The sequence below is a fragment of the Thunnus maccoyii genome, chromosome 3 (assembly GCF_910596095.1).
Source record: "Thunnus maccoyii chromosome 3, fThuMac1.1, whole genome shotgun sequence".
Taxonomy (NCBI): domain Eukaryota; kingdom Metazoa; phylum Chordata; class Actinopteri; order Scombriformes; family Scombridae; genus Thunnus; species Thunnus maccoyii.
Genome location: NC_056535.1, coordinates 34,849,862 through 34,866,468, shown reverse-complemented (window position 1 = coordinate 34,866,468; position 16,607 = coordinate 34,849,862). Strand labels below are relative to the sequence as shown.

General features: G+C 40.7%; 3 protein-coding genes across 3 annotated transcripts; all 3 read left to right on the top strand.

The window, feature by feature from the left end:
• The first annotated feature begins 1,097 nt into the window (after nt 1–1,097).
• LOC121892246 (nuclear factor 7, ovary-like) lies at nt 1,098–2,519 on the top strand. The gene has a single exon (XM_042405167.1). It carries the CDS (start codon nt 1,098–1,100, stop codon nt 2,517–2,519), a length of 1,422 nt encoding a protein of 473 aa, XP_042261101.1.
• Nucleotides 2,520–7,044: 4,525 nt separating this feature from the next.
• Nucleotides 7,045–8,751, top strand: LOC121892242 (nuclear factor 7, brain-like). The gene is made up of 2 exons (XM_042405153.1): nt 7,045–7,206; nt 7,316–8,751. Exon 2 carries the CDS (start codon nt 7,333–7,335, stop codon nt 8,749–8,751), a length of 1,419 nt encoding a protein of 472 aa, XP_042261087.1. The 5' UTR covers nt 7,045–7,206; nt 7,316–7,332.
• A 1,245-nt stretch (nt 8,752–9,996) lies between these two features.
• LOC121892234 (zinc-binding protein A33-like) lies at nt 9,997–11,498 on the top strand. The gene has a single exon (XM_042405143.1). It carries the CDS (start codon nt 10,098–10,100, stop codon nt 11,496–11,498), a length of 1,401 nt encoding a protein of 466 aa, XP_042261077.1. The 5' UTR covers nt 9,997–10,097.
• Nucleotides 11,499–16,607: the final 5,109 nt, after the last annotated feature.

Genomic DNA, 16,607 nt, shown 5'->3' with positions numbered 1-16,607 from the left:
CAAACACACACGATTACAGTAAAATAAAATACAGAGGACATTACCTCAGTGTAATCAATAGTATCTACAGCCCTGTTTTAAAATCATTGTAATTTGGGAATTTGGTATCACTGGTTTGTAGTTGTCCCAGAGGTTTGAGATAACAGCTGTTCAAATGTTCGGCCACTAGATGGAGAACCACAAACTGCAGGAGGGTTTCATGGCCTGATCTGGACTGAATATGAAGCAGAGTTTATGTAAATATGGTAAAAATGACCTCCAGGTGTTATTGCAGCTAATGTTATTACTAATGTACTATACTAATAATACTATAATAATGTATTATACTAGTACACTAGTACGCAGGTCTTGCCAGTGCGTATATACTGTATTTTAGTCTGGAAAAAGACACTTTTTGTCTATACTGTTGTGTGAAGCCTTTTTAGTCTGATGCTCTGTTGATTGCATGTTGGATAGACAGTGTTTTACTGTTATTGCTTTTGTGATGCAGAACGTTGCAAAGTAAATTGGTTGCTTGTTTTTCAGTTTGTGTTTGTTCTTTTTTCTTCTTCTAACTTTTCATTGATCAATTTTTCTGAGAAAAGATGGCCCATCCAAAATACAATCTCTGCCTACACCACTGCTATGTGAACCTTAAGTTCCTGCACAATAAAAGCTCCATCACAACAGAACCACTGATCCTCTAAATGACTATGTTTATTTTCTAAACTTCATAAAGGTCATGATATTCTGTGCTGTAGATAAAATCAGGTAAAACCTGTTAGTTGACAAAGCTCCACCCCTCACCTGACTCACCTGAGACAAAGCAGGAAACAGTTTATTCTTCATCTCTAAAGAGACACACAGACTGAAAAACAGACGATCAGATTCACCTTCAGACCAAACTAACAACTTCCTCTGAGTGAGTACAGCTACAGGAGAGAAAAGTGGAAAACTAGAACACTGCTGCTTCAACCTGCTGACTCTCCACACACTGAATGTGAGTTTGACTAAAAACTGGGGAAAGTAAATGTCAGTGAAGTTAGTAGAGGAGGGAGGGGAGCCATGACTGACTGTATTTTCTGTCTGTTGTGTTTTCAGCTTCACTCGGAGTCAAAATGTCTTCCAGATCAGAGGAGGATCTCTGCTGTCCGGTCTGTCATGACGTCTTTAGAGATCCTGTTGTTCTGTCATGTAGCCACAGCATCTGTAAAGACTGTCTGAAGAGCTGGTGGAGAGAGAAACAAACACGTGAGTGTCCAGTTTGTAAGAGAAGATCTTCAAAGTCAAAACCACCTTGTAACCTGGTGTTAAAGAAGCTGTGTGAGTCCTTCTTACAGGACAGAGATCAGAGAGCGTCAGAGGTTCTCTGCAGTCTGCACTCTGAGAAATTCAAACTCTTCTGTCTGGACCATCAGCAGCCAGTGTGTCTCGTCTGCAGAGATTCAGAAAAACACACCAATCACAGATTCAGACCCATCAGTGAAGCTGCACGACAACACAAGAAGATACTTGAGGAAACTCTGATGTCCTTAGAGGAGAAGTTAAAGGTTTGTGAACAAGTTAAAGTGAAGTTTGATCAAACAGCAGAACACATTAAGGTTCAGGCCCGACTCACAGAGAAGCAGACTAAGGAGCAGTTTAAGAAGCTTCACCAGTTTCTACAAGAGGAAGAGGAGGCCAGGATGGCTGCTCTGAGGGAGGAAGAGGAGCAGAAGAGTCAGATGATGAAGGAGAAGATGGAGGCTCTGAGCAGAGATATAGCAGCTCTTTCACACACAGTCAGAGACACAGAGGAGGAGCTGAGAGCTGAAGACGTCTCATTCCTGCACAACTACAAGGCTGCAGTGGAAAGAGTCCAGCGCTGCCTCCTGCTGGATGATCCACAGCTGCTCTCAGGAGCTCTGATAGACCAGGCCAAACACCTGGGCAACCTGACCTTCAACATCTGGAACAACATGAAGGAGATGGTCTCCTACACTCCTGTCATTCTGGATCCAAACACTGCTGGTCCAGGACTCATCCTGTCTGAAGATCTGACCAGTGTGAGAGAAGGAGAGATACAGCAGCTTCCTGATAATCCAGAGAGGTTTGATGACTTCTGCTCTGTCCTGGGCTCTGAGGGCTTTAACTCAGGGACTCACAGCTGGGATGTCGAGGTTGGAGACAATAATACATACTGGAGACTGGGTGTGTTATCAGAGTCTGTCCAGAGGAAGGGAAGCACACTGTCCGGATTATGGACAATATGGTTTGATGAAGGTGAATACTCAGCATTGTCACCACCAGCTCCCCCCACTTCTCTCCCAGTGAAGAAGAAGTTTCAGAGGATCAGAGTGAATCTGGACTGGAACAGCGGAAATCTGTTGTTCTCTGATCCTGATACTAACACACACATACACACCTTCACACATACTTTCACTGACAGACTGTTTCCATTCATTAGCACTGGGGATAAACTCCCACTGAAGATTTCCCCACTGAAGGTCTCTGTGGCAGTAGAACAGATCAGTTACAGACGAAGAGGATGGTTCTTTTAATTATTGTCATTTATTTCTTAAAGGGAAAAGTCGCTGAATTTAACCTCTGAAGCTTCTGTCCTCCTGCTGTCTCATTATTCCAAAATATGTTCATGTTGTTTCACTTGTTGCTGTTTTTGTCAAACATAAAATGATTCAACTTATTTTCTGATCTTTATATTTGGTCTCTTCAGCCTTTAGTTTTTTATTGATACTGTGTCATTTTAAATGGTTGTTAATGTTTTCTGATGTTGACTTTGTGTGGAGCCATGAAGACCAGCAGCCAAGAATCAATTACTGCATGTTGAACTTTATTTTAAATTCCAGTTCAAATGATAAAATTTACAAACATTAAATGTAATTAACTGTTTAATTAATATATTGTATGTAAAACTGTATATGAAATAATTTGAAATATTTGTTAAGGTTTTAATTTGATGTGATGAAGTCAAAATAATTCTATCTGTAAAAGTGTTTTTATTGAGTTTTCATCAGTTTGAATTCTGTCATTTAATCAGAGGAGGAGTTTTATTCAAGGTGGACATGTAAGTTTTAATGCGGACATGTGAGTTTGGGTTCATGTTGGTGATTTAAGAGCTGAAGTTTTCTCTGCTGTTTCTCTCTGAATAAGAAAACCTGCTAAATGTAGAAAATGTAAATGATTCCTGATGTTTGCTGGATGTTCATGTAACCTGTAACCTGCTGTGATTCTTTTTAACTGGAAAACTTTGTGTGGAAACCAATAAAAAGTGAAGCAGGAAATGTGTTCAGATTTATTGTCATCATGTTTTAGTTCTGACCTCCTTTTAATCATATGTAACAATACACACAGACTCTACAGGACCCATCTGTTTTTAATTATTTGTCTCTTTTCTCTCTGTTTCTGTTAGTAAATTGTATCCACAGGAAGCCTTCAAATCACACAAATCTCCTGCTGTCTATATTTTTCTAAATTAAAATAGTCCTTTCATACGATATTCCATCATACCCCTTACTTATAATAGTCCATGATACTCCATTCCTTTAATATTCCAGGGTATCCCTTACTTATAATATACAGGGTACCCCTAACTGACAGTATTCCCAGCTGCACTTGTGTAATAGCACACACACACACACACACACACACACACACACATGATTACAGTAAAATAAAATACAGAGGACATTACCTCAGTATGATCAATGGTATCTACAGCCCTGTTTTAAAATCATTGTAATTTGTGAATTTGGTATCACTGGTTTGTAGTTGTCCCAGAGGTTTGAGATAACAGCTGTTCAAATGTTCGGCCACTAGATGGAGACATTGAACCACAAACTGCAGGAGGGTTTCATGGTCTGATCTGGACTGAATATAAAGCAGGGTTTATGTAAACATGGTAAAATGAACTCCAGGTGTTACTGCAGCTAATGTTATTACTAATGTACTATACTAGTAATACTATAATAATGTATTATACTAGTGCACTTGATGGATTCAACATGATGTCTCCACTTTGGCCACAAACTGGTATTTGTGTTGGAAGAAGAAGTTACTGTTTGTTTTCACAAACAATAAATGGTTTTAGCTGAAGGATTTCACTGGTATTTTTTATTTATTGCATTTAGATTTAGTTATTTCCCCATATATACAGCAGCATAAAATCCAGATAATAGAAACAAAACAGATGTGACAGAAGAGCTCAAGAGGTTTATGCAACAGACCTCCCCACAACTTATTCTGCAAAAAATTCAATTCAATTCAATTCTATTCAATTTTATTTATATAGTGCCAAATCACAACAAAAGTAATCTAAGGGCACGTTTCACATAGAGCAGGTCTAGATGGTACTCTTTAATTTAAAGAGAGACCCAACAATTCCCCCATGAGCAAGCACTTGTAGTAAGGAAAAGGGGGGGGGGGTTGTGATTGTGCGTGTGCGACACGAACACCATAGGATTGTGATCAGTATACACTACCAGGGACAAACTGCAGGAACCAATGTATACCTCAAAGTGTTGCAGAGACCACAGTGGGGCTAGTGTCTCCTTCTCATGGCAATGTGCTTGAACTGATGCTTGTTGAACTTGTGGGAGAAGTAACTGATGGGATGCTCTATCCCATCAGCATCCTCCTGCATTAACACAGCCCCGGCACCTACAGCGCTGGCATCAACCTCTAACTTAAAAGGCTGGGAGAAATTAGGGGCAGTGAGTACAGGAGCGTGGCACAGGAGGGCTTTCACACTCTCAAAAGCGTGTTGGCACTCTGGGGTCCACCTATACTCTGCTTTAGGGCCAGTGAGACTAGTCAGGGGATGAACCACTGTGGAGAAGTTCCTACAGAAACTTCTGTAGTAGCCTGTCACCCAAAGGGCACGCCTGATGGTGGGAACAGGGAACTCAGTTATAGTGCTAACTTTTGCCTCAATGGGATGAACCTGACCCTGACCGACTTGCCTGCATAGGTATCTCAAGGTGCCCTTCTCAAACTCACATTTTGCCAGATTTAGAGTGAGGGAGGCTCGCGCAAGACGACAGAACACACGCACGCTCCCGCTTGCATGCATTTTCACTGTATATAGCTGTTGTTGCTTAGGTAAAATTAGATTTTAAGATAGTGATTTATTGGTCAAAGCATCAGCTAACTTTGTTAACTTTGCCATTGTTTAATAAACACTGTTATATCTTTAAAGAGAAGTCTTCTGTGATTATTGTGCTCATTTATTGTGAAAAGTGGCTGATTGAGAGAGTCAGAGCTTAGACTCGAACCTTCACTGTTCTTCTTGATATCTTTATAAATGTCGGTGTCTCTCAGATATTGACATTCTTAAAGTGAACACCCCTTTTGAGACTGACTTCACTGTTTTGGTTATTGGTCCCTGACATCAGGGTAATGCCCCATAGTTATTGATTTACATTTATAACTTTATTTATTTTTAATAATTAATAATGATCTTTGGTAATTATTAATTATTACTAATAATCAAACTGCTCCTACTGAGTCCCAACATTATCTATAATGATGGATCAATAATCGTATGTATAAAATGGATCAAGTCGCTCTTAAAATAGCCATTTCCTGTCTTACCCCTTTCCTACAATGTTCCATCATACCCCTTACTTATAATAGTCCATGATACCCTTTCCTTTAATATACCAGGGTATCCCTTACTTATAATACACAGAGTACTCCTAACTGACAATATTCCCAGCTGCACTTGTATAACGGTACACACACACACACACACACACGATTACAGTAAAATAAAATACAGAGGACATTATCTCAGTATGATCAATGGTATCTACAGCCCTGTTTTAAAATCATTGTAATTTGGGAATTTGGTATCACTGGTTTGTAGTTGTCCCACAGGTTTGAGATAACAGCTGTTCAAATGTTCGGCCACTAGATGGAGACATTGAACCACAAACTGCAGGAGGGTTTCATGGCCTGATCTGGACTGAATATAAAGCAGAGGTTATGTAAACATATTAAAATGAACTCCAGGTGTTATTGCAGCTAATGTTATTACTAATGTACTATACTAGTAATACTATAATAATGTGTTATACTAGTGCACTTGATGGATTCAACCTGATGTCTCCACTTAGGTCACAAACTGGTATTTGTGTTGGAAGTAGAAGTTACTGTTAATTTTTTAAGTAGTTCTTTGATTTGGCTCCACCTGCAGCCCCTTTTTCATTTGTTGTAAATTGTGTTGCTTTTAGTTTATTTTCACAAACAATGAATAGATTTAACTGAAGGATTTCCCTGTTTTTTTTTTTTTTTAAATTGTAGTAAAAAAAACATTACATTTACATTTTGTTATTTCCCCATATACACAGCAGCATAAAAAACACGTAATAGAAACGAAACAGATGTGACAGAAGAGCTAAAGAGGCTTATACAGTGGTCCTCCCCTAAACTTATGCCCCAAAAATTAATAAAAAGGTTAATTAACAGCTGCGTGCTGTAGAGCTGAGGAGCAGCTGGTCTTACCGGTGCATATATACTGTATTTTAGCCTGGAGAGGCTGTAAAAGACACTTTTTGTCTATAGTGTTGTGTTCAGCCTTTATAGTGTGATGCTCTGTTGGTTGAGCTTGTTGGATAGACAGTGTTTTACTTTGTGATGCAGAACATTGCAAAGTAACCTGGTCGCTCATTTTTCAGTTTGTTTTTATTCTTTTTTCTTCTTCTAACTTTTCATAAATCATTTTTTCTGGGAAAAGATGGCCCACCCAAAATACAGTTTCTGCCTACACCACTGCTATGTGAACCTAAAGTTCCTACACAATAAAAGCTCCATCACAACAGAACTACTGATCCTCTGAATGACAGATTATTTTCTGAGCTTCATAAATGTCATGATGTTCTATACTGTACAGATAAAATCAGACAAATTGATGTTAGTCATTAATCTTTAGAGGTGTTGGTAGGTGTATTTTTGAACTTTGGAATGAAACACACTCTGTGTTACATGTGAAGTAACAGCATTTATTAGAGGAGGTCTGAGAAAGCTCCAACCCTCACCTGACTCACGTGAGACAAAGCAGGAAACAGTTTGTTCTTCGTCTCTGAAGAGACACACAGACTGAAAAACAGACGATCAGATTCACCTTCAGACCAAACTAACAACTTCCTCTGAGTGAGTACAGCTACAGGAGAGAAAAGTGGAAAACTAGAACTCTGCTGTTTCAACCTGCTGACTCTCCACACACTGAATGTGAGTTTGACTAAAAACTGGAGTCAAAGTAAAAGTAAATGTCAGTGAAGTTAGTAGAGGAGGGAGGGGAGCCATGACTGACTGTACTAACTGTCTGCTGTGTTTTCAGCTTCACTCGGAGACAAAATGTCTTCCAGATCAGAGGAGGATCTCTGCTGTCCGGTCTGTCATGACATCTTTAGAGATCCTGTTGTTCTGTCATGTAGCCACAGCATCTGTAAAGACTGTCTGAAGAGCTGGTGGAGAGAGAAATCAACACGTGAGTGCCCAGTTTGTAAGAGAAGATCTTCAAAGGATCAACCACCCTGTAACCTGGTGTTAAAGAACCTGTGTGAGTCCTTCTTACAGGACAGAGATCAGAGAGCTTCAGAGGCTCTCTGCAGTCTGCACTCTGAGAAACTCAAACTCTTCTGTCTGGACCATCAGCAGCCAGTGTGTCACATCTGCAGAGATTCAGAAAAACACACCAACCACAGATTCAGACCCATCGATGAAGCTGCACGACAACACAAGAAGGAACTTGAAGAAAATCTGATGTCCTTAAAGGAGAAGTTAAAGGTTTGTGAAGAAGTTAAAGTGAAGTTTGATCAAACAGCAGAACACATTAAGGTCCAGGCCCGACACACAGAGAGACAGATTAAGGAGCAGTTTAAGAAGCTTCACCAGTTTCTACAAGAGGAAGAGGAGGCCAGGATGGCTGCTCTGAGGGAGGAAGAGGAGCAGAAGAGTCAGATGATGAAGGAGAAGATGGAGGCTCTGAGCAGAGAGATAGCAGCTCTTTCACACACAGTCAGAGCCACAGAGGAGGAGCTGAGAGCTGAAGACGTTTCATTCCTGCACAACTACAAGGCTGCAGTGGAAAGAGTCCAGCGCTGCCTCCTGCTGGATGATCTACAGCTGCTCTCAGGAGCTCTGATAGACCAGGCCAAACACCTGGGCAACCTGGCCTTCAACATCTGGAACAACATGAAGGAGATGGTCTCCTACACTCCTGTCATTCTGGATCCAAACACTGCAAATCCAGAACTCATCCTGTCTGAAGATCTGACCAGTGTGAGACTAGGAGAGATACAGCAGCTTCCTGATAATCCAGAGAGGTTTGATCACTTCTGCTGTGTTCTGGGCTCTGAGGGCTTTAACTCAGGGACTCACAGCTGGGATGTCGAGGTTGGAGACAGTACAGAGTGGATACTGGGTGTGTTATCAGAGTCTGTCCAGAGGAAGGGAAGCCTACAGTCTGGATTATGGAGAATAAGGTTTTATAATGATAAATACTCAGCATGTTCACCACCAGGTCTCCACACTGATCTCTCAGTAAAGAAGAAGCTCCAGAGGATCAGAGTGAATCTGGACTGGGACAGAGGAAATCTGTCGTTCTCTGATCCTGATACTAACACACACATACACACCTTCACACACACTTTCACTGACAGATTGTTTCCATTCATTTGCAATGTGGATAAACTCCCACTGAAGATTTCCCCACTGAAGGTCTCTGTGACAGTGGAACAGAGCAGTTACAGACGAAGAGGATGGTTCTTTTAATTACTCTCATTTATTTCTTAAAGGGAAAAGTCACTGAGTTTAACCTCTGAAGCTTCTGTCCTCCTGCTGTCTCATTATTCCAAAATATGTTCATGTTGTTTCACTTGTTCCTGTTTTGGTAAAACATAAAATGATTCGACTTATACTTATATGTATTATACTAGTGCATGTGATGGATTCAACCTGATGTCTCCACTTAGGTCACAAACTGGTATTTGTGTTGGAAGTAGAAGTTACTGTTAATTTTTTAAGTAGTTCTTTGATTTGGCTCCACCTGCAGCCCCTTTTTTCTTTGTTGTAAATTGTGTTGCTTTTAGTTTATTTTCACAAACAATAAATGGTTTTAACTAAAGGATTTCCCTCGTATTTTCTAATTCTAGCAAAAAAACCCCAAAACACTACATTTAGATTTTATTTCCCCATTTATACGGCAGCATAAAATCCGGATAGGAACATAACAGATGTAACAGAAGAGTTCAAGAGGCTTATACAGTGGTCCTCCCCTCAACTTATGCCCTAAAAATAAATACAGTTGTTAATTAACAGCTGCGTGCTGTAGAGCTGATGAGCAGCTGGTCTTGTCGGTGCATATATACTATATTTTAGGCTGGACAAGCTATGAAAGACGCTTTTTGTCTATAGTGTTGTGTTCAGCCTTTATAGTCTGATGCTCTGTTGGTTGAGCATGTTGGATAGACAGTGTTTTACTGTTATTGACTTTGTGATGCAAAATGTTGCAAAGTAAACTGGTTGCTTGTTTTTCAGTTTGTGTTTGTTCTTTTTTCTTCTTCTAACGTTTCATAAGTCAGTTTTTCTGGGAAAAGATGGACCACCCAAATTGTAAATAATTTCTGCTTACACCACTATGTAAACCTTAAGTTACTGCACAATAAAAGCTCCATCACAACAGAACCACCGCCCCTCTGAATGACAGTTTATTTTCTAAGCTTTATAAAGGTCATGATGTTCTGTAATGTACAGATAAAATCAGATAAAACCTGTTAGTCAACAAAGCTCCACCCCTCAGCTGACTCACCTGAGACAAAGCAGGAAACAGTTTATTCTTCGTCTCTAAAGAGACACACAGACTGAAAAACAGACGATCAGATTCACCGTCAGACCAAACTAACAACTTCCTCTGAATGAGAACATCTACAGGAGAGAAAAGTGGAAAACTAGAACTCTGCTGCTTCAACCTGCTGACTCTCCACATACTGAATGTGAGTTTGACTAGAAACTGGAGTCAAAGTGAAAGTAAATGTCAGTGAAGTTAGTAGAGGAGGGAGGGGAGCCATGACTGACTGTACTAACTATCTTCTGTGTTTTCAGCTTCACTCGGAGACAAAATGTCTTCCAGATCAGAGGAGGATCTCTGCTGTCCAGTCTGTCAGGACGTCTTTAGAGACCCTGTTCTTCTGTCATGTAGCCACAGCTTCTGTAAAGACTGTCTGAAGAGCTGGTGGAGAGAGAAACAAACACGTGAGTGTCCAGTTTGTAAGAGAAGATCTTCAAAGGATCAACCACCTCGTAACCTGGTGTTAAAGAACCTGTGTGAGTCCTTCTTACAGGACAGAGATCAGAGAGCTTCAGAGGCTCTCTGCAGTCTGCACTCTGAGAAACTCAAACTCTTCTGTCTGGACCATCAGCAGCCAGTGTGTCGCATCTGCAGAGATTCAGAAAAACACACCAACCACAGATTCAGACCCATCGATGAAGCTGCACGACAACACAAGAAGGAACTTGAAGAAACTCTGAAGCCCTTAAAGGAGAAGTTAAAGGTTTGTGAAAAAGTTAAAGTGAAGTTTGATCAAACAGCAGAACACATTAAGGTCCAGGCCCGACACACCGAGAGGCAAATTAAGGAGCAGTTTAAGAAGCTTCACCAGTTTCTAGAAGAGGAAGAGGAGGTCAGGATGGCTGCTCTGAGGGAGGAAGAGGAGCAGAAGAGGCAGATGATGAAGGAGAAGATGGAGGCACTGAGCAGAGAGATAGCAGCTCTTTCACACACAGTCAGAGCCACAGAGGAGGAGCTGAGAGCTGAAGACGTCTCATTCCTGCACAACTACAAGGCTGCAGTGGAAAGAGTCCAGCGCTGCCCCCTGCTGGATGATCCACAGCTGCTCTCAGGAGCTCTGATAGACCAGGCCAAACACCTGGGCAACCTGGCCTTCAACATCTGGAACAACATGAAGGAGATGGTCTCCTACACTCCTGTCATTCTGGATCCAAACACTGCTGGTCCAGGACTCATCCTGTCCGGAGATCTGACCAGTGTGAGACGAGTAGCGCGACAGCAGCTTCCTGATAATCCAGAGAGGTTTGATCACTTCTGCTGTGTTCTGGGCTCTGAGGGCTTTAACTCAGGGACTCACAGCTGGGATGTCGAGGTTGGAGACAATACAACCTGGAGACTGGGTGTGTTATCAGAGTCTGTCCAGAGGAAGGGAATCATACAGTCTGGATTATGGAGAATAAGGTTCTGTCATGATAAATACTCAGTATGGTCACCACCAGCTCCCCTCACTTATCTCTCAGTGAAGAAGAAGCTCCAGAGGATCAGAGTGAATCTGGACTGGGACAGAGGAAATCTGTCGTTCTCTGATCTTGATACTAACACACACATACACATCATCACACACACTTTCACTGACAGATTGTTTCCATACATTGACACTGGAGATAAACTCCCACTGAGGATTTCCCCACTGAAGGTCTCTGTGACAGTGAAACAGAGCAGTTACAGATGATGATGGTTCTTATATTTACTGTCATTTATTTCTTACAGGGAAAAGTCGCTGAATTTAACCTCTGAAGCTCGACGATGATGATGGTTCTCATTGTAGCACCTCTATTTTGAATTGGAAAGGAAAGCAATACCTCACTTACCTAGGCTCTGAGCAGTATGGTAGACTCACAAGGAGACTTTGCTTTTAAAACAGAACAGCTGGCAGGTTTATTGCACAATCTCTGCAACACACCATTCACAAAAATGTTTCTATTGCAATTGAAAATACCCCCAAATAAAATAGAGCTCTTTTGGTTGTTAAGAGAGGCGAAAAAGTGTGTAATTATTGTTGTAACTATTTGTTGATTCTATGCCTACCCACTGGCTGAATGCTGGTATGACCTTATGATGGAGAAAGGAGACGTGATATCCATTCACCATAAATAGGCATAAATTTGGGTGACAGAACAATGAACTGAAAAAAAAACTAAAGGAGCTGCCTCCACAAGTGTGCCGACAATGTATTGTCAGAAACCATCTTTTAGTTATCATCTTGTTTAGGATGATAGACTGTTCAGCAGGGCGAAGCAATGTAATCAAGGTTTGATTGATTTGATGAATCAGGTATCCTTATATTACATCTTTTTAATATGTTATTTCGTAAGTTACTTTTTACTTTCAACATCACATTTACACACACACACACACACACACACACACACACACACACACACTCCTCCGCTCACCCTCATTTGCTTTCACATCCACCCACTCACCCCTCCCTTACCTGTTCACACAAAATCACAATACATGTGAATACACATTTATACATATATTGAATTTTTTATTATTCTACTGATATTAATCATCACATCTTTTATTTTCCTACTTACAATAATAATCACATTTTATATTTTCCTACTTGTATTAGTTATCACACTGACAATGTGACCTTTGTTTTTCTTTAATTTTTGGATTTAATCAAGTAATACCTATATCAGTTGACATGCAACCATTTGCTCTTGATTTTTTATTTTTTGTTGAGATTGTAATTCTTGGAAAATACCCATCATTACCATCAGGAGTTGTGTAACTAGGTGTTATTACCACGTTGCATATCAGATATGGGTTGTGTTGGTTTTGACGTCAAATGTATCCGCCATCTTTGTTACAGTCTTGTTGTTGAAGAAAAAAAAGGGGGGGGGGGGGGGGCTCCCTTTTGCACCTGTGAGTGCAGCTGTGCACAGGTTCATTTCGGGTGACTTGAACTTAAGTTTACTCTTTGCACCTGCAGGTGCAGCTGTGTGCGAGTTCATGTTAGGTGACATGACCTTTTGGTGAACTAAGACACTGGTTATGTCTGGCTAGGTTAGATGCGTGCCGTGGCACGTGCAACCTCTGTCGTGGTTTTGCGAAGGAGAGTATATAAACAGCGCTTTCTGTCTGCGGGCTCTCCTTTCAGAGCCACACACCACAGAACTAAAAAGTTCTGTTACTAAAAAGCTTCAGAGCAGAGATAGTGATAGACTTCAATTTTTGATGCATTTTTGCAGCTTTTTGTAAAACTGGTGAAAGTTGGCTGTGAGCAGATAATCAGTGCCTGGTGGTAACTTTAGAACACCGGAGATCGAGAGTTTGTAAACGGTCAATGTCAGCCAGTTAACAAAGTTAGACATAGATAGATTCTGAGAGACTAAATTGATAAGTCCAAAATTTCTTAATAAAACCCACTCTGGCTAAATAGGCCTGGAAAAGAAAGGCATGTGAAACCAAACCAAACCAGTTTCTTTTTCTTCTTTTTTCCTTTTTTACATTTTTTATATATTGACATTTTATAACATTTGAACCGATTGAATAAAAACCACATAAAATCTTAAAAGCTCCAGTGTGATACCTTTTTTCCTCTGAGAGAGAACACAAAGCAACCGAGGCCGGAGACTCTCCTAGAAGGCCACCCCTTGGCCCCCGAGAGGTAAGCTCCAGCGCATCCACACTACGGCAACACCACTGACTGTTAGTTTCACTCACACACCTCACACTATAGGGTAGGGAGCTTGTGTAAAAGGACCTCTCCCCAGGCCGACCCAGGTGGTTGCGTCTGGTGAATCCTTATAGCTGTTAGGATTCAAATAGGTTTAGGGGAGCAACATCCCTTCAGGGTTCCCAAGTCGGAGAGACCAGGGCAGGTTTGTGGGCTCGCAGGAGCCCAAGTTAGGCCAAGTGGCTAGAATCATATAAGAGGGCCCTCCTCCACCCCTCTCCCCTTCCCGCGTTTGCATGACCTCAGTGCTCTTAAGTTGTCTCAAGTAAGGGAGGAGACCAGAGGGCGACGGCGACCACGTAGGGGCCCATGGTAGTGACCAGACACAGGACAGAGAAACTGGCCGCATTATTTCCCTGAGAGCTAAGGGCCCGCCAGCATAGTCCGCTGATCCGTGAGCGCTACAGGCGGCAGGATAATGAATGTGCCGTCGCCGCTGCGAAGTCTCAGTTTAACACTTCTGAAGGTAGCTCGGTTTTAAAAAGAAGAAGGTCCTTCTTCCTGCCTTGTAAACAACCTCTTTATGCGGAGTCCAGCGCACAGCATGGTGCAGCGCACGCAATGTGACGTCGCCGCTCTCGGATTTGCGCGACAGTTTATGCAGTTGAGTTAATTGCAATGCTTTTAGCATTGGAGTGGGTGGAAGGAGTGAGGGCAAACAAAATTCTCATCTGTAGTGACTCAGTATCAGCACTTACAAGCATCAAAACAGGAGAAGGCAAAAATCATCAAGATTTAATCTATGAATTGTTGTTAACCAATTCCAGGTTAGTCAGTCAGGGAAAAGACAATTCCTGTGGGTACCAGCTCATGTTGGGATTCTGGGAAATGAAAAGGCGGACAAGCTAGCAAAGGAGGTGGTCAAGAGAATAGTGGTGGATGTTAATGTTAAATTGTCAAAATCAGAAGGGAAAAGCGTAGTGTGGAAGGAAATAATCAGGCAATGGCAACAGTATTGGGAGAGTACAACAAAAGGAAGACACTTGTATGGAATACAGAATAAAGTAGGACTGGAAAGAAATAGTGGAAGTAAAAGAAAAGAACAAGTAATCATAAGCAGGTTAAGAATTGGTCATAGCAATCTGAACAGCACACTATTCATTATTGGAAAACACCCAACTGGCCATTGTGATTGGTGTAGAGGGAGACAGTGGAGCATGTCATGATTTCATGCAGGAATTATGAGGAGAGAAGAAGAATGATGACAGATCTACAGAGGCTTGAGAGAGTGGAGGCAAGGATTAAGGATGTGATTGAATGTGTGGATACGGAGCGGGGTAGGACGTTAGTATTCAGTTTCTTGAGGGAAACTGGATTAATTAGGAGACTATATTGACATCGGAATATAATGTTGGATGAACCCAATAGGAGGCAGTAATGGGGGAAGAAGAAGAAGAAGAAGAAGAAGAAGAAGAAGAAGAAGAAGAAGAAGAAGAAGAAGAAGAAGAAGCAGCAGCTCCACTCACACACCAGACTAAAGAGAACACTGCAATTAATAAACAACCATCCCTCAGGACTATGTGACCTATGTCAAATAGAGGAATCAGTGGAACATGTCATTTTGGACTGCAATAAGTATTCTCAAGAGTAAGAATTATTAAAGAGAGAAATCAGGAAAACAAACTGGATTGATCAACAGAATTTAGTACTCAGGAAATATATTTTATTTTTTTTTGTTTGTTTGTTGTTTTGTTTTCCTTTTCTCTGATTTTGTTTAAAGGGGTAGATAACTCTAGTTCACACTCCAACATAGTGGGTGGCGGTAATGTATGGTGCTAAATCTGGGCCAATAAGTTTGATAATTTGAAAAAATAAATTGTAACTGAAAAACTAAAATTTGAAACTGAAAGTTCAAGTTTTGATCTTGAACTGGAAAATACAACAATGTATTCAAACTAAAAATAAGTGTAGGAAAAGGTTTCTCAGGTTAAATATAATTTAGATTCAGTTCTGGAATTCTTTTGAGTCGTAGCATAAACAGAGAGGGGCGTGGAATCATGAGTGACAGTATAACAAAGAAGGCTGAGGGCCTTCCTCAATTCCTCAATTGTCTTCGGGAAACGTAGGTACCACGAGAGGTATGACTCAACACACTCGGTTCTTAAAGTGTGGCTGTTGAACTGCACAATCTATCAAGGCGATAATTGACGCGCGTCATTTGATGCTTCGCTACGCCTATTTTAGGGGGCTTTAGACCCCCCAAAATAAATGTGCATTATTAGTTCAAATCATCAATAGTTTTTTCTCATTCATTTTTCATTAAAATCGATCGAAAAAGTTCCGTTTAGCAAGCTGTCAAAATTGCGTTATGACATAATGCAATTTTATGTCACCAAAAGCATTATGAGGTGCGTCAAGACAGTTTGACGCACCTCATAATGCTTAAATAATAGGTGTACTTCAAAATGTGCGTGTCAGATGCTTTCAGTGCGTTTGGGCTGTTAGGCTATACTGCAATTAGTGCCAAGTATGGTCTAAAACAGCTTGCTAAACAGAACTTTGCCACTGGCATCAGGGGCCGGTTTCACAAAGGTATTTTAGACTGGTCTGTAGTGTTAGGCCAGTCTTAATTTTGCTCATAGATTAGTCTAATGAAAGTTACACTGTTTCACAAAAATAAAGACTGACTAATTTTAAACTAAAAAAATTAGACACCTTACCCCCAGGCTAACTCAGGCCTAAGACCCACGTTACCATGGTAACAATCAGTGACACCAACTGACTAGTAGCACTCAACAAAAAAGGGGAGAACATTTCTTTCTTTGCGTCTTGTACCATGTTTTTATATCTTTTTTGAACGTCTTTGATGCCCCTCTCAACTGTGAGATTAACACTGTTCACTGTTGCTGCAATTTTTTCCATATCAGCTTTTTAAATTTTTTTTTTTTATTGTTACACTCTTCATTAAATTTTACAAGTAAAATGTCCTCGTAACTGTTGAATTCCCCCTTTTCCTTTATTGTAAATTGTGTTGCTTTTAGTTTGTTTTCACAAACAATAAATGGTTTTAACTGAAGGATTTCCCTGGTATTTTCTAATTGTAGCAAAAACAAATTACATTTAGATTTTATTTCCCCATGTATACAGCAG